This window comes from Muscardinus avellanarius (assembly GCF_963383645.1).
Source record: "Muscardinus avellanarius genome assembly, chromosome: 8".
Lineage (NCBI taxonomy): Eukaryota > Metazoa > Chordata > Mammalia > Rodentia > Gliridae > Muscardinus > Muscardinus avellanarius.
Window position 1 is genome coordinate 109,806,061 of NC_137794.1, and position 18,432 is coordinate 109,824,492.

Genomic DNA, 18,432 nt, shown 5'->3' on the forward strand with positions numbered 1-18,432 from the left:
GTCTGGGCTGGTGGTATACGCTGTAATCCCAGTACTTGGGAGATAGAGCAGGAGGATCACAGGTTCAAGGCTAGCCTTAGCAATTTAGTGAGACTCTGTTTCAAAATTTAAAGGGGGGGGGGAATGGGCATGGTGGCACACACTTGTAATCCCATGCTTGTAAGGAGGCTGAGACAGGAGGATCATGGTTTGAGGACAGCCTCAGCTACTTAGTGAGGCCCTTTGCAATTCAGTGAGACCCTGTTTCAAAATAAAGAATAAAAGGGCTGGGGTTTAGCTCTGAGGTAGAAGGTCCCTGGCTTCCCTCCCCAGTACTGAAAAGAAAAAAAAAAAAAAAAAGGACCGGAGGTACAATGCCCCTGGCTTCAATCCTCAGTTCTACCTTTTCTTTTAGTTAATTAATTTAAAAGGGGGCCTGGGGATGTAAACTCAGTGGTAGAATGCCTGCCTAGTATGTGTAAGGCCCTGGTTCAATCCTCCATACTGCAAAAAAGGAAGGAAGGAAGGAAGGAAGGAATGGAAAGAACCAGGAGGGAGGACAGACAGACAGACAGACCACACACACACACACACACACACACACACACACACACACACACACACGCGCGCGCTGGCCCACGGTTGCCACAACCAGCAGGGGGCAGCAGAGGGCCGCGCGTGGGTGCCCCTGCAGCAAGACCATCCAGGGGGTTGCAGGGGGAACCTGAAGAAGGTGTCAGAGGACCCACAGCTGGAGTCTTCTGGGGGAGGGCCTGAGATACGGGGAGCAGCCTGAGAGAAGAGGTGGGGTGTCCGCAGGTGGAGGCAGCCCAGGTAAGTCGGGCTTGGAGAAGACTTGAGAGCTGCTGGCGTGGTAAGGGCCAGGAAGGACTGCAGAGGGGCCTGGGGCCTGAGGCCTGGGGCCTGGCCTTGAAGCAGGAGGCATCCTCGAGAGGGCTCTGGCTGGGGAGAGGGCATGGCTGGGTGGGGGGACTGTGCCGCAGGGGTGCTGAGGAGCAGAGGACAGGGGCTGGGGAGGCTAAATAAGGCCTGGCGCTGTTCCTGTGGCCAGCCTCGGGGGCTCAGAGTTCCTGGTGTTTCTGCACCAGGACTGGCTCCTGGATAAAGCCCCTGGGGCTTCCTGTCTTCTCTGCTGGGTGCTCACTGGGGGGCCGGGGCATGGCTCCCCTGCGGGCGTGGCTCCCCTTTGCCTCTGTGGTGCGTCAGAGTTGGGTTGCATCCCTGGGAGCTGGGATCCCACTGGTCTAGCTCGCTCTTTGAGCATCCTCTTTGGTTCTGCCTTAGAGAGATATCTCTTAATGGGCAGGGTCACAGCGCCCAGGCTCCTTTAGAACCTAGCGAACACCCCGAGGAAGCTTTGGAAACGCACACAGGAAGGTCAAATCAAAACTCCACATGCGATTTCCAGGGTCCCCGCCCTCCAGGAGGCCAGCCCAGCCAAGGACCAGCCTGGGCTCCTCCTGCTTTGAGGTTTGAGGCTTGGTGTCAAGGGCTCCAAGCTAGACGCCATCCACCTGCTCCCAAGGGCTTCCCACCCATCCCGATCTTCTGACAATCCCTGTTTGTGCATCCTTTGGAAGTAAAGTCAATTAATTCCTTCCTTCCTTTTTATTTTCTGGTAGTACTAGAGACTGAACCCATTCTGCCTCCAAGCTATACCCCCAACCCTTTTTGTTTTTTGAAACAGGGTCTTGCTAGGTTGCTAAGAACTTTGCTGTGTTGCCGAGACTGGCCTTATACTGTGATCCTCCTGTCTCAGCCTCTCAAGCACTGGGACTGCAGGTGTGTGCCACCAGGCCTACCTAATAATACCTGTTATCTTTCTTTGGCATGGATTAAACTTTTCAAACAGACCTCCCAGGGTGGCGACCCATTGGCCTGGACAAGGTAGAAGCCCCTGGAAACCTCTCTGCTCCAGGGGCCTGTTCCTGCCCCAGCAGACCTCTTCCTCTGCTTGTGGCCAGGAAATATTGTGGTCACAGAACTGCACCCATGCAGAGCTTCAAGGAGTCTTAATACATCATGAAAACCTCTTTTCTTGAAGCAAAAAAGGTAATACATTAGATGTAGTCAGAGTTTGGAAATCATTAGGCACAATAATTAGAAATAAGTAGATTGCATTTTTAAAGAGATTAACTTAATCTTCATCACAAGGAACATTTAGAGGAATGTATCCATTCAATTATGGGGAAAGTGGAAGTCTGGGCGCTTGAGCTATTTTTCAAATTATCTGGATTTAGAAAATCTAATACAACATCAACTTTGAACAAAAACGGTCATTCTCAACCATCATGGTCTCTGACTTGGTGTCTGAGTGTGTCAACAACAGCTCCAGTGGACTATAATCCCTACAGTGTAAGATCACCTGTTTTTAGCCAGGTGCGGTGACATACATCTGTAATCCCAGTACCTGAGAGGTTGAGACAGGAGGATCGTGGGTTCCAGGCCAGCCTCAGCAACTTAGTGAGACCGAGTTTCAAATAAACAATTTAAATAAACAAACAAATAAATATAAATGCTTTGTAGCTCAGAGGTAGAATGCCTCTGGGTTTAATCCCCAATACCAAAACAAATAAATAAATTAAAACACTTTATTTGTTTTGGTACTGGGCATTGAACTCAGAGGCATTCTACATCCAAGCTTTATCTCCAGGCCTTTCTAATTTTTTTATTTTGAAGCAGGGTGTCACTGAGTTGCTGAGGCAGTCCTTGAACCTGTGATTCTCTTGTCTCAGCCTCTTAAGTACTAAGGTTACAGGTGTGTGCCACCACGCCCGGCTGAAAATCAGGTATAAGTCAGTATCATTAGGTATCATTAAAGGTATAAGTCAGTATCATTAGTAAATTGAGAGCTGTGCAATTATCCTCATGATCTGACTTTTAAAGTTTATTTGTTTATTTTATTATTATTATTATTATTTTTGTAGTAATAGGGATGGAACCCAGGAGCATTCTACCTCTGAGCTATACTCCCAGCTGGATTTTCTTTCCTTCTTTCTTTCTTTCTTTCTTTCTTTCTTTCTTCCTTTCTTCCTTTCTTCCTTTCTTCCTTTCTTTCTTTCTTTCTGTGGGTCTGGGTATGGAACCCAGGGGCATTCTACCTCTGAGTTACACCCGCAGCCCTATTTTTTATTCTTTATTTTGAAACAGGGTCTTACTAAGTTGCGGAGGGCCTCATCAAGTACCTGAGGCTGTCCGTGAACTGTGATCCTCCAATCTCAGCCTCCTGAAGCTGGAATGACAAGCTTGCACCACCATGCCTGGCTCTCATGATCTGATTTTTTGAACACTTCTCTCTGTCTGTCTGTCTGTCTGTCTGTCTGTCTTTCTTTCTTTCTTTCTTCTTTCTCTTTCTTTTTTTTTTTTGTGGGAGCATTCTACTGCTGAGCTATACCCCTAGCCCGATCTTTCTTTCCCTTTCTTTCTTTCTTTCTTTCTTTCTTTCTTTCGTCTGAGGATGGAACCCAGGGACACTCTACCTCCGAGCTATACCCCCTGCCCTTTTTTTAAATCTTTTTTTGGAAACAGGGTCTCACTGAGTTGCAAAGGGCAAATAGCTGAGGCTGGCTGCGAACTGCGATCCTCCTGTCTCAGCCTCCCGGATGCTGGGATTACAAGCGTGTGCCACCACGCTCAGCTTCTTCCTTCCTTCCTTCCTTCCTTCCTTCCTTCCTCCCTCCCTCCCTCCCTTCCTCCCTCCCTCTTTCTTTCTTTTCTCTTTCTTTCTTTTTTCCCTTCTTTTGTATTGGAGATCAAACCCAGGAACATCTACATGTAGACTATACCACAATCCCTATTTTATTTTTTATTTTGAAACAGGGTCTCACTAAGTCGCTGAGGGTCTCACTAAACTGCTGAGTCTGGTCTTGAACCTGTGATCCTCCTATCTCAGCTTCTCAGATACACTCCTAAGGACTAACTAATTACAAGAAGTGGTATTAGAAAAATAATTTTAATTACCGATTTCTGTATCTGCATTACCTAAGTTATGCCCTCACTACCAAGTGACCTTTACTGATCTCCCCTCCAGGCAAACGCGAGACAGCTGGGACCAAGCTCCTGCAATCTTATCAGAGACTGAGGTGAGTGCTGAAAAGGACAGACTGTCCGGCCCGGGCAGGAGCACAGAGGACGCCCTGAAAGAACTTGTAGGTCTCCCGACTTTCAGAGGCCACGGCTCTGGAATGTAACTTACTTATTTCTTTTTTTTTTTTTTTGTGGTACTGGGGTTCCTGGAAGCCCTTCTACCTCTGGGCTACACTCCCAGACCTATTTTTACATTTTTATTTAGAAACAGGGTCTCCTAAGCCAGCGTGCGGCTGGCTTCGAACCTGCGCGATCCTCCTGTCTCTGCCTCCCAAGCGCGGGGATTACAAGCGTGCCCACCACGCCCGGCTAACTTACTTATTTCTTAGTGGTAACATGGTAACTTACTTATTTCTTAGTGGGCAAGGCTGAGTCCCAAGACATTTCTGGATTCTCAGGAGAACCCTCTGGTTGTCACAGTATTTCCTCACTCCGCGTTTTGTTTTTTAAATCCTCCTGAAAGCAAAGTGAAGTGTCTTTTTTCTTTTTTTTTTTTTTTTTTTTGGTGGTACTGGGGTTCCTGGAAACCCTTCTACCTCTGGGCTACACTCCCAGACATATTTTATAATTTTATTTGGAAACAGGGTCTCTTAAGCCAGCAAGGCTGGCTTCGAACCTGCGCGATCCTCCTGCCTCTGCCTCCCAAGCGCGGGGATTACAAGCGTGCCCACCACGTCCGGCTGAAGTGTCATTTTTCATTGCACTCTCTCTGGCGTTCTGAACCAAGCATTTGCTTTCAGCACGTCTTCCTCTCTCTAGCCCCTTACCCAGGGCCGGGCACCTTAGCAATGCTTGTGGGGTAACCTTCGGTGGCATTGCCCAATGGCCAAGGGACATTAGCGTCTCTGTACAAAGTTCTAGACCCCTCGCAGCCTCTAAGCCAGCAATGATTCACACGCCTGATTATGTTACAGTTGGAACGGCACTTTGGACTCTTCCTCCATTCAACTAGAATTTGTTGAATAGGGAAATTAAAACTAATAGACAGCTTGGTGCAGCTTTAACAATTCTTCTTATGATATCGGTAAGAAAATAGAAAAAGAAGAGAGGAAAAGCAGTATGCCTGGCAGGCACACCGGAGAGCCCCAGAATGGAACTCTGCTCCACTCTCCGCCCCTTTAAGTCCAGATTTTGTATCGGTATGTTCTTATCAGCGTTACCAAGGCAACCGGCTAGTAACGTACTTTTTTTGCCAGGTGGTGCCCACTGAGTGCAGGGGTCAGTAGTCTACTTTGTTCCCACCCCTATTGCACTGGGCAGTGCTGGCTGCTCTTCAAGTTCAGGTGCTCTGAAGCAGCACAGGGTTTACCTTTCTATACCCAGGCCCGTCACAAAGAAGAGGAGGTAAACGGAGGCACTGATGGGCTAAAAGCTTCAATTATCCCTAGGGCTTTTAAGGTTAAAGAACTTAATTTCCTTTCCATTCTCACTATAGGTTAATCATTAGAACAAAGGGCAGAGAGACAGAGGGGGAGCTCTGCCGTGTGGCAGCCGCCGCCCCTCCTGCCTGGTGCCTGTGTAGAACCTAGACTCTGACTGCTTTTTACATTTTGGAAATCAATACTGGAGCCATTTTCCAATCCCAGCACAGATTTCTACTGAACCGATGGACGTATCAGTGAGAGCTTCCAATAGCTGCTACCTTTTTGGCCCCCAGTTTGAACTTTAAGAACTTAAAGTCTCAGAACTTCTCTCTTTTCCTTTTTCCATTTGTTCCCACTTTCTGTGGCACAGGCTTCCAGTTCCTCTCGTGGATGCTTCTACATCCACAGCGTTTGGGTCCTTCCGCTGCTGTGGTTTGCACCGAGAAGACCTGGGAGTCCACCTGGAACCCCACACGTGAGGTCGGGGCAGCCCAGCTGTTTGGAGGGCATGAGTCCCACACACTGTAGCCCTCCTGCCTCATATACGGGAAACAAAACTCCTCACAAGGAGCAGGTCCAAGAAGGACGGCCAGGGCTTTATCTAAATAGCGAGGCAGTTAAAAACAAACAAAACAAGGTGGAGATCTTGAATTACAGAGCAGCGGTGCGTCTGTGCGCTGTAAAATGAGTAGCTTGCTAGTTCATGATCTGTTTCTTATTTCCCGTCATAGCAACATATCCGTGGTTCCTCCTACCCCACCTCCTCTCAGTGAAAACCAGTGTGGCCGCAGCCCTGGCAGGGTAAGCATGGATCTGCAGATAGCTGAGAAGGCGTGTAGACAGACAGGGAGGGGAAGCAAGGAGGCCGGGCCAACAGCCTTGGAGCCAAGAGACCCAACGTGGACTGGAGCGAGTCCCAGACTGCGGTGGAGAGCCCTGGTCCCTTGGGGTTGGGAAAGGCTTCCACCCTCTTGGTTTGGGGGTCTCGGACCGTCTTTCTCACCAGTGAGGCCCTTGCTGCGCACTGGGCCTTTGAGTGCATGGAATCTAGGAATCCAAATAGGATGTGTACAGGGCCTCTGGGCGGTCCGGAGACAATGCAGTTTTAGGGGGCGTGTGAGTTTTGAGTGCCCATGCGAATGAGTGTATCTTTTGAATGTTTGCAAGCTCTAAGGTAAGGTGGACCAGTACCATTTCCATCCACAGAAATTAGCTATGTGATCCTGAGGGAGTTACTGGGGTTTTCCATCTTTGAGGTAACAATAATTCTATTTGTCTGGCTGGTCTCCCGTGGCTATGGCAAGAATATTTTTTAAAAAATGATGTCTGTGTGTGTACTTAGAAACCATAAAGTGCCACAGAGACAGATGGTTTTAATTATCTTCATTCTTATATAAATTAAGGAAGCAATTATATCTGTGTATGTGGGAGAATGTATATGTCTACTGATGAGAAATAAAAAATATGTGTACATTATTTTCCAATTTCAAACTGCGGTTTTGGGGTAAACTTCAAAAATTGGTTCAACTTTCTCCTTGGGATTTTAAATTCTCCAAAGATTTTCTAGCACCTGTGTGCTGGAGACATATTTATCAGATGTCCGGCTAGCTGACTGGATGGATGTGTGAATGGATGGATGGATGGATGGATAGATGGATGGATGAATGGATGGATAGATGGATAGATGGTTAATGGATAAATGAATGGTTGTGGTTGAGCGGATGTTGGATTAGTGGCTGATGGATAATTGGATGGATAGTTGATGGATGGTTGGATAGATAGATGGTTGGACGGATGGTTGGACGGATGGCGGATAGATGGATGTATGAGACTGGGAAGGGAGTGATTTTCCTTATTTTTTCCTTTCTCTCTTTTTCTTCTTATTTCTACTTTGGGAGGCAGACCTCCTTGGCTCCAGGCCGGTTACCTTGGGCCTTGTACCACCCTCAGTTTCCACATCACTTGCATTTTGCCAGTGTTGACACCCTTTCTTCATGGAGGTAGGGTGAGGCCATCAAAGAAAGGAGGTTAAACAAACAGTGGTTTGGTGGGGGTACAATCCTTGCGTCACTGAAATGCCAGTCATCATGTAAGAGGTAGTTGTTATCTTGTAAACAACCCACTGATACTGCTCCTTTTAAAACGGGGCTATCAAAATGTAGAGGAGAAACGCTGAGTGCAGAGGCGCCTGCGTCTTGGGAGGCCTGCTTACCCATCCTGCAGACGCACCTGCACACTTCCACACCCGCACGTGACTGCAGCGTTTGGGGCTCGCAGCCTGAAGACTGCGGGGCAGACACAGTTCGTCAGACATAAGTTATTCTCTCTCCTGTTTGTCTTCCAGTTACAGGAACTTGGTCAGTTTAAAGGATTTAATAAGTCCGTGGAAAACTTGTTTCTGTCTGTCACCACCCACGTGAAGAGTAAGTGAACGCTGGAATATGTTTTTCCTACCCCTGAGCAAGCTGGCCAGGTGGCCTCAGGTGGGACTGTCCCTGCCCCCAGGGGACGGCCACAGCACAGCCCCTCGTCTCTCAGCCCCCAGAGCAGACTTCTGGTTCCTTGTGGGAAGGGAAGACGCCATGTCAGTTCATTAGTCTGGCTCAGGTTTCTCTTTTTCATGCCCAAATCCGTCCGGCTCAGCATCATGGACCAAGGGGTGCGACCCATGTAGACTCTCTAGGGGATCAGTGGAGAAAACAAAGTTACAACCGGGAGTGGTGGCGCGTGCCTGTAATCCCAGTACATGGGAGGCCCAGACAGGAAGATTGCGGATTGGAGGCCAGCCTCGGCAACTTAGTGGGACCCTCAGCAACTTAGTGAGACTCTGCTTCAAAATAAAAAATAAAAGCTGGGCATGGTGGCACACGTTTATAATCCCTGCGCTTGGGAGGCTGAGACAGAAGGATTGCACAGGTTCGAAGCCAGCCTCAGCAACTTAGTGAGGCTCTCAGCAACTTAGTGAGACTCTGTTTCCAAATAAAATAAAAAAATAGTTGGGAGGCTGAGACAGGAGGATCACACAAGTTCAAAGCCAGCCTCAGCTACTTAGTGAGGCTCTCAGCAACCTAGTGAGACCCTGTTTCCAAATAAAAATATAAAATAGGTCTGGGAGTATAGCCCAGAGGTAGAAGGCCTCTGGGTTCCACCCCCAGTACCACCGAAATAAATAAATAAATAAATAAATAAATAAATCATAAAATAAAAAATAGGTCTGGGAGTATAGCCTGGAGGTAGAAAGCCTCTGGGTTCCACCCACAGTGCCACCAAAAAATAAAGAAGGCTCGGAGGTAGAACAATCCCAGGTTCACTCTGCAGTACCAGACACACATAAAAACCATGTCCTAGAGAATAGATGCTTTCATGCCTCCTGAGATACTCAGGGCTGGCCAGGTGTTCAGAAGATGCACTTAATGGGGTCAGGGTCCTTGGTCACCCATTTCTCTTTCTCTGTTTGGCTTCTATTCATTACCCCTTTCTTCAGATTTTACTTGGTATTAAAAAAAGTTCATAATCTGGGAGCCTCTCATCTTCAAAGCAATACATGTATTACAAGACCAACCCATGGAAAGATCAGGAGGAACGTGGGCGCCATGGGGTAGGCGCATGAGCTGTATTTTCAAAGAAGTTTAATAAAAATGTCTTTGTGTTTTTTTAAAAAAAGTTCAGCCCGGCGTAGTGGCGCACACCTGTAATCCCCGCGCTTGGGAGGCTGAGACAGGAGGATCACACAGGTTCGAAGCCAGCCTCAGCTACTTAGTGAGGCTCTCAGCAACTTAGTGAGACCCTGTTTCCAAATAAAAACATAAAATAGGTCTGGGGGTATAGCCCGGAGGTAGAAAGCTCCTGGGTTCCACCTCCAGTATTACAAAAAAAAAAGTTCATGTATCTATTCATGAATAACTTCAATATTGATTACCTGTTTTAATAATAGTTTGGATATATATTTTTTTTTTATGTTACTGGGGTTCCTGGAAGCCCTTCTACCTCCGGGCTACACTCCCAGACCTATTTTTACATTTTTATTTGGAAACAGGGTCTCCTAAGCCAGCGCGCGCGCCTGGCTTCGAACCTGCGTGATCCTCCTGTCTCTGCCTCCCAGGCGCGGGAATTACAAGCGTGCGCCACCACGCCCGGCAGTTTGGATATATTATGATAAGTGAAATACAGGATAAAAATTCATGTCATCTGCCTCTTTATACTTAATGTGGCTAGGAGAAAAATTAGAATTACATGTGAGTGGTATCTTGTTCTAAGGAGACAGAAAGGCAGCCATGAAGGTATGTTGATACCCAGAGCTGAGTGGGGCCTCCTGGGAGAGGCGGCTGCCTGAGGAGGAAGTTATCTTGAAGGTGGACCTCTCTCACACTCCTTACGTCTTTCTTCTAGATCATGATTTTTTTATTAAAACAAAGAATCCTTTAAGTTATCTTTTCAGGGTAGCATAGTATAAGGACTTCTTAAGCCAGGAATGGTGGCACATGCCTGTAATCCCAGTACTTGGGAGGCTGAGACAGGAGGATCGCAGGTTTAAGGCCAGCCCCAGAAACTTAGCAACACCTCAGCAACTCGGGGAGACTCTGTTACAAAAAAGAAGGAAAGGGCGGGGTGCTCGCTTCAGCAGCACAGATGGTAAGACTGGAAGGAGACAGAAGGCCAGCACGGCCCCGGCACACGCGAATTCATGAAGCGCTCCACATTTAAAAGGCGGGGCCTGGGGCTGCAGCTCAGAGGTAGAATATGTTTGAACTCAGTCTCTAGTCATTACCGAAAGGAAGGAAGGAAGGAAGATGGATGCAAGGGCACCTCAAATCTTTAACTTTCTTTCTAAGAGTCACAAGAAATGGTATTTAGTCATAAAATCTTTGTCAGAAAGCCCGCAAAGCCCTTGTTTGGTGGGCTGCCGTCTTTGAACCTGGACAAGTACGTGCTCGTACGAATGACCCAGAACACAGGGGCCCTCGCGTTGGCTCTGCCCACGGGGGCGTGTGGCCAGTGTGACCCAGGGGGCCCCTGGAGGAGGGCAGCGCTCCCCTGCCCTGTGTCCCTGTGGACAGGCCACCCTTGCCCATCCGTCAGCCTGGCCCGGTGAGCCGCAGGGAATGGGGGGTCTCACCAGGCTGTGTGCTCCTGCCTGTCACCCTTGTATCTGTTTTCCAGAACTCTCCAAGTCCCAGAATGACATGACTTCTGACAAGCATCTTCTAACCATGGACCCTAGACAGTGTGCAAACCGGACGGAGAGACGGAGCCAGTCAGACACGGCCGTCAATGTCGCCGCCAGGGTACCCGGGCCTGCTGCCCTCTGCACCCCCGCCCCCCGCTTGTCGTTTTTCAGAGCTTTCCAGTCCTTTTCCCTGTAGATTCACTTTCCCCTTGATAGAGAAACATTAAGCAAGCCTGGCATGGTAGCACACACTTGTAATCCCAGCATTTGGGAGGCTGAGACAGGAGGATCATGGTTGGAGGACAGCCTTAGCTACTTAGGCCCTTTGCAATTCAGTGAGACCCTGTTTCAAAAATAAAGAATAAAAACTAGGTTGGGGGTAGAATCCCCCTGGTTTTCATCCCTAGTACTGGAGAAGAAGAAGAAGGAGAAGGAGAAGGAGAAGGAGAAGGAGGAAGAGGAAGAGAAGAAGAGGAGGAGGAGGAGGAGGAGGAAAGAAGAAGGAAGAAGAAGGAAGGAGGAGGAGGAGGAGGAGGAGAAAAAAACATTAAGCAGTCAGAAAAACATGGTCACGAGCTCTTGCCTTTGGGCAGGCCTGGCTGAGGGGCAGCAGAATTTAAGGTCACGGCCAGATGCAGTGGTGCGGCTCTAGTCCATGGCACTTAGGAAGCAGGAGGTTCACTTGAGCCCAGGAGTTCCAGGCCGGCCTGGGCAGCAGAGCAAGACCCTGTCTAAAAAAAGGTTGGCCTGGCAATCCATGTAGAGCAAAAACAAAGTAACAGGCTTTAATCTGATCCTAAATCCCACACTTTCTGTTACTCCTGGGGCCTCCGAGTCCCTTGCTCACAGTTGAGAGGCCTTTCTATTCTACTTTGGGCTGACAGCCTCTGCTTAAAAATCTTCCCACGTCTGTGTTGGAAACCGTAGAAAACATAAATGCTGAGTTATCGTGTGTATGCAGGCAGGAGGGGCGGCTTGCCCCAGGTATCTAAAGTAAGCCAGGGGCCGCCCAAGGAAGGCTTGTAGGAAATAACCACTCTGCTCACCGCCAGGATTAGCATGCACATGAGAAAGTGGCCTGGCTTCTGGTCCACCGAGGTGGCTCCCGGGGCATTTGTCAGCGCCTCTCATCTGCAGGGATGACGGGGCCGCTCTGCTCAGCTGCCCAGGACACGTGCCCCTTCCCTGCCACTGTGGCTCCACGCCCCAGCTGGCTGGCTGTTAGGTGAGAGTGCAGCTTAGCCCCGCCCTCCAGCTGGAGCGTCTACGCATGCTCTCCAGATTTCAAGTCCTGCTCTATTTCCTGCCTCCCACCTGAGCCCAGGATGCCCCTCGTGGAGTGAAGATGCTAGCGATACCTGCTGCGCCCAGCACAGGGTGCTTGTGGGCATCCGGTGAGATACTGTGTTGCCGAGTTTGCCATCGAAGTCGTCGAGTCTAAATCACCAGCCTGTAGTGCGATGGCCAGACGCTCCTGGAGTGTCACCTGGCCACGCCGTTTGGTTTGCGTCGCCCTCTAGGCAGTAGGCACTCAGGTAGGGATGCAGAGGCTCACAGAGGTTGAGTCATGAGCTTGCAGTTACACAGCAAAATGGGAGAGCTGCGTCAGGCTGACATAGTCCTGGCTCGGAGGCTGAGCTCTGAGCTCCACCATCTGCAGCTTCTGCACGGGGCTGGTGGGCAGTCACTGGGCTCCGGTGCACATGCTGATTCTGTGCCAGTGGGTCCTGAGTGGGCGCCAGATGCAGAGCTCCCCAGATGGATTCTGTTGAGCTCCTGGGCCTCTGGGTGCTGATGCTGCTGGGCCTGAGATTGCCCCCTAGGAGTAAGGCGTTTTGAGCATTTCAGGCATGTTTAGCAGGTCTCTAAAATTCTAAAGTACAGACAAGTGTTAGCTCACATTGGCTTCCCAAGAACCAACTCCTGTCCTGTAAGTGAACAGAGGGAGGGGTAGTTGGTGTCCATTCGTAAGGCACGATGTCCTGGGCACGATGGCAGCCTTATTTTTTTTTTTTACATACTTTATTATGTTTGGTTCTTACAGAAACACCAAGAAGCCTATTCTTATTCTCATGATAACAATCAAGACCCTGAGTTTTAGTGAGAGCTTAACTACCTTGTCTAGCAGCTCCTTTTAACAAACGATGGGGCCAGGAGCAGAGCCCGGACCACGATCCTCCGGTCTCTGCCTCCTAAGTGCTGGGATTACAAGCACGCACCACCACGCCCAGCTTAAAATTTTAACCTCTACATTCTATGCCCCACATAAGGACAACTGAAGGCCACTTGGTAAGAACGTCTGAAAGTGTTAACAATTCCCTTACTGGGTCCAATGAAGCCACTTGGAGTCAACATTGACTATGGGTTACAGCATGCTGGACACTGTTTTCTGCAGAGATTCCTTTCTTGGCGTTCAACCTTTGTAATCTTCAAAACAACCTGTGGCTGGGCACAGTGGTGCACACCTATGATTCCAGTATTTGGGGGTTAAAACAGGAAGATCACAGGTTCAAGGCCAGCCTCATCAACTTAGCGAGAGCCTGTTGTTCAAAAGTGAAATAGGGCTAGTGCAGCTTGAGGTAGAATGCCCCTGGACTGAATCTGCAGTACCACAAAAAGCCAAAACTACCTTGTGCAGGATGTGTGATGGCTGTCCCCATTACAGATGAGGACACTGGGTTGAAATGACAGGGCCAGGTGGAGCCTGCTCCAGGACCTTGCCCATGTCACCTGCTGGGAGAGGCCGTGCATGGTTCCATCTGTGGTGTGAAGTGGCTGCGCGGGCATCCCAAGCACCCACAGGCCTCCCTGTTGGTGGAGACAGTGGGTCGAGAGCCTTCGCCCAGTGTTACTCAGTGGCATTGGTTGCTGTGCTCTTGGCAGGACGTGCCCACAGCTTCCTGCAGGCCTTCTCTCTCCCGCCTCCATGGAGGACTCGACTGTTTTACAGGCTCAATTTAGCCAAATGTTTATACTGAGCAATCATGGCATGACCTATAAATGCTCAATAACGATCGGGTTGAAGGACAAGGAGTCCCTCTTTAAACAGGACGTTCCTCACACTGCAGTTACACATGCCTTCGCCAGTGAGCTCACAGTAATCGCTCATTTTCATCAGAACACTTTGGGGCATCTTGCCAACATTAATCTATGACACAGAGCCGCCTGGAAGGAGGGGCCGTCATTGCCCACCTCGCAGGCACAAGGGTAGTGGAAGACTTTCTTCTTTGTTCTTGGAGTTGAAGTTTTGCTATGTTACCTGGGTTGGTCTCAAACTCCTGGGCCCGAGAGATCTTCCTGCCCCAGCACCCTCAATGCTGGGGCCGTAGGCAGACCCTGCAACAGCTTAGGGAACTTTCTCATAGTGACTCGGGCGATAATTGGGCAAACAGCTCAGGACCTCTCCCACGCCACTTCTCTGATGATTAAGTCTGAACTGCAGGTTCTGAGAATACTCCTGCAGAGACCCGCACGGGAACGCCTGGGCCAGGATTTGATTTGTTAACAGTGAGTTCTCCCCGCCTGTCCCCGTGTGCGTGCCAGTGGGCTTTATTGCTCACCTTGTGAGGGTGTGCCTGATCCATATTGGCCATAAACACACGCACCCCTTAAACAGGAAGCATCATAGGAGGCTGCCAGGAATGGCTGTCTCTGGGAGAGGCCTATGACAGATGTGGAGGAAGAGGACTTTATTTCATTCTCTTCTCCCTTGTGCTTTGTGAAGCTTTTCCCACATACATCTGACACATAAATAAACAACCCACCCAGCACTTACTCCTCCCTGAGCATCTTCCTACCTGCTGGCTGCACCCCAAAGGCTGAGCAAGACAAAGCAGCGGGGGAGGGGCGGACAGCAGTGTCGCGTCTCCATGGTTAAAACCGCAGGTTGAGAGGCGGTGACCCTTCCAGGGGTCCCGGGAGAGGCGGGCCACTTCCAGCGGGATTTCCCCTCGCTCAGAGCATGTATTATGGACCAGGCCAAGTGTCAGTGATTTCCTTCCCCTGAGTCGGTATTTATGTTAAGAGGCGGCCCTGAGATGGAATCTTGAAGTTAGCGACAATTGAGCTTCCTGCTTGTATTTTCTACGTTCTTAACTATTTCAGCAAGAGCCGGGCGTGGTGGCGCACGCTTGTAATCCCAGCATTCGGGAGGCTGAGACCGGAGGATCGCGGTTTGCTGACAGCCTCAGCTACTTAGTGAGGCCCTCTGCAACTCAGTGAAACCCGGTTTCAAAATAAAGAATAAAAAATAGGGCAGGAGGTGTAGCTCGGAGGTCGAATCCCCTTGGGTTCCACCCCCAGACCCGCAAAACAAAAAAAAAAAACAAAAAAAAAAAACTATTTCAGCAAGAATCCCAAATGCAGCCGGGTGTGGTGGCGCACGCTTGTACTACCAGCATTCGAGAGGCTGAGACTGGAGGATCTCAGTTCGCAGCCAGCCTCAGCTAATTAATGAGGACTTTTGCAACTCAGTGAGACCCTGTTTCAAAATAAAGAATAAAAACCAGGGTTGAGGGCTACACTCCCAGACCCTTTTAAAAATATATATATATATATATATATATTTTTTTTTTTTTTAAACAGTTGCTGAGAGCCTCACTCAGTAGCTGAGCCTGGCTTCAAAACTGTGCGATCCTCCTGTCTCAGCCTCCCAAGCATGGGGATTACAAGCGTGAGCCACCACGCCCGGCCTTTATTCTTCATTTTGAAACAGGGTCTCACTGAGTTGCGGAGGGCCTCACTAAGTAGCTGAGGCTGGCCACGAACCTATGATCCTCCGATCTCAGCCTCCCAAGTACCGGAATTACAAATGTGCACCACTGTACCCACCTCCAATGGTGTCTTTTAATGAACTGTTTTTCATTTTGATGAGTCTAATTTACCAGACTTTTCTTTCTCGGTCCTTCCTGCATCTTTTCTGTCCATGGATCTTGAAGATAGTGTCCTGCCTTCATCTAGAAGCCTAATAAAAGTTGAGCTTTTATGCTTTGGTCTTGTATGTATTAGGCAGGTGTTCTATCACTGAGCTAAATGCCCAGCCCTTTTTGTTTTGGGGGCAGGGTCTGTTGTAGTTTCCTAGGCTGACCTTGAACTTGCAATCCTCCTGCCTCAGCCTCCCAAGTAGCTGGGATCACAAGTGTAAGCATAACAGCCACCTTGGTTCGTTCCTTCTTATGAGCACTTAGGGCTAAAACTGCTCATCAGAACGAATATTCTATTTCTTGTGACTGAATATCAGGATCACTATGCCAGGCAGAATTTGGACTTCTCTGAGATTTTTCCTAATCCATAAGGTGCTCGCCCCTCAGCGTTCACAGCTCCGTAATGCTTGATGGTGTCTGCCTCGGCTGTGCGGGTGTGTGCGTGCGTTTAACCAAACCCAAGTGTGGCTTCCTGCTTAGCCACTCGAACTTTCATCGCAGTGACACGGGATAGATGCCGGCTGTACTGAGTCAAATGAGGATGTGGGCTATGGTATTAATTTTTACTTTCTTTTCCCAGAAGGCCAGCACACCCGATATTCTGAAATCTCTCCATCAAGAGGATCCTGAGCGCCCCACCAGCCCTGCTATGAAGCATAACACGCTACCATCTAGTCCAACACCTGGCGCTTCATTCTCTGGAGGCTCGAGACACGTGAGTCTTGTCCCAATTCTCTTGACACAAGATATGTGATTACCAAGACATCAAATGGGGCCAGGCGTGGTGGCGCACACTTGTAATCCCAGCATTCTAGAGGTGGAGACCGGAGGATCATCGTTCGTGGACAGCCTCAGCTACTTAATGAGGCCCTCCGCAACTCAGTGAGACCCTGTTTCAAAAACTAAGAAGACTAAAAAATAGGGCTGGGGGTACAGCTTGGAGGTAGAATGCCTGTGGGTTCCATCCCCAGTATTGGAAAAAAAAAAGACATCAAATGGGCCAGGATGCCATGCAGCAGGACCGTGTGCTTAGCACACACAAGGCCCTGAACTCAGTCCCCAGCAGTGGCACCAACACCAAGGAAATGAAAAACCCCCACAGTTGATTGGTAGGTGAGGGTATGAGCGAGCTAAACCGGAGCTCAGAACTCTGAGGGCGTAGCTGACTGAGACAAGGAACTGGGGAAAGTCTTGCCATATATTGAGGGTTAGTTTTTAGTTTTTACCAAAATCTACATTTTCATACATGTAGAGAATAAGAAATAATAAAACAATAGTGACTTTTATTTTTTCTCCTTCTCTTTTTTTGTGGTACTGGACATTGCTAAGCCACTAGAACTTTCATTGCAGTGACATCAAGAGATAGATGCAGGCTGCACTGGCCGAGTCGCCACATTTGAACAACATCAAATGAGGGTGTGGACTATGATATTAATTTTATTAATATCATAGGGCATTCTGCCTCCAAGCTCCACTCCTAGTCCTTTTTAATTAATTAATTATTTATTTATTTATTTATTCATTATGTAGTACTAGGGGTGGAACCCAGGGGCTTTTCTACCTCCAGGCTATACTCCCAAACCTATTTTATACTTTATTTGGAAACAGGGTCTCACTAAGTTGCTGAGAGCCTCACTCAGTAGCTGAGGCTGGCTTCGAACCTGTGCGATCCTCCTGTCTCAGCCTCCCAAGCCCTGAGATTATGCGCCTCCATGCCCGACTTTATTCTTTATTATTATTATTATTATTTTTTTTTTTTTTTTGGTGGTACTGGGGTTCCTGGAAGCCCTTCTACCTCCGGGCTACACTCCCAGACCTATTTTTTATACTTTTTTATTTGGAAACGGGGTCTCCTAAGCCAGCGCGCGGGCTGGCTTCAAACCTGCACGATCCTCCTGTCTCCTCCTCCCAAGCGCGGGGATTACAAGCGTGCGCCACCACGCCCGGCTTTTATTCTTTGTTTTGAAACAGGGTCTCACTGAGTTGCGGAGGGCCTCACTAAGTAGCTGAGGCTGGCTATGAACCTATGATCCTCCGATCTCAGCCTCCCAAGTACTGGAATTACAAATGTGCACCACTGCACCCCGTTCCAATGGTGTCTTCTAATGAACTGTTTTTCATTTTGATGAGTCTACTTTACCAGACTTTTCTTTCTCGGTCCTTCCTGCATCTTCTCTGTCCATGGATCTTGAAGATAGTCTCCTGCCTTCATCTAGAAGTTAATAAAAGTTGAGCTTTCATGTTTAGGTCTTGATCTTGGTAGTTCTTAAGTGAATGTTATGAGGTAGATCAAGGCTACTTTTTATATGAATATGTAGCTAACCCAGTGCCACTTACTAAAAAAGGGCTTTTATTTCCTCCATGACTTTGGCGTCTGTGTTGAACCCAGGCACGCACCGCTGGGTGTGGGTGTGGTCCTTTCCTGGGCTCTTTTTTCTGTTCCACTGATCTTGGGGTCTCTCTCTGTGCCAAAAGCACCTTACCTTGTCTTACTGCAACTTTACAGTAAGTCTTGAAGTTGGATAGTGTTTGGTTTGCGATAGTTTTTTTTTTCATTCAAGATTGCTCTGTGATAGTTAAACCTATTCTCCATTTATAGACAGACTTTTTATTCAATTATCCATTCACCCATTTAAGACCATTAATTGACTGCCTAGAACTGTAAGGCAGGCGGAGCCTCGGGAGAGGGGTCAAGAGGCCTGGGTTAGCAGTTGACTTGGCCTGTTGGTGCTGCTGTGACAAAACCCCATAGACATAATCATGTATAAACGATAGGGATTTATTTTATCATGATTCTGGAGGGTGAAGCCAAGATCAAGGCCCCGGCAGGACAGGTGTGTGGTGAAGGCCAGGTCCTCACTGGTGGCTCTGTGACAGCAGAGGGCAAGGGGCC

The 18,432-nt window shown here is 48.6% G+C and overlaps 1 protein-coding gene across 3 annotated transcripts in view; it reads left to right on the forward strand.

The window, feature by feature from the left end:
* The window catches only part of SYTL3 (synaptotagmin like 3), a gene marked incomplete at both ends in the record, with an annotated part of 78,271 nt that overhangs the window by 41,060 nt on the left and 18,779 nt on the right, over positions 1 to 18,432 (forward strand). For 2 of the 3 annotated variants that reach the window (XM_080699900.1, XM_080699898.1), the window contains 5 exons: positions 4,031 to 4,082; positions 6,182 to 6,251; positions 7,795 to 7,873; positions 10,611 to 10,735; positions 16,120 to 16,254. In XM_080699900.1, coding sequence (XP_080556026.1) covers positions 4,031 to 4,082; positions 6,182 to 6,251; positions 7,795 to 7,873; positions 10,611 to 10,735; positions 16,120 to 16,254 — 461 coding nt within the window. The remainder of the gene's footprint in view (positions 1 to 4,030; positions 4,083 to 6,181; positions 6,252 to 7,794; positions 7,874 to 10,610; positions 10,736 to 16,119; positions 16,255 to 18,432) is intronic. The other variant, XM_080699899.1, reaches the window with a different exon arrangement.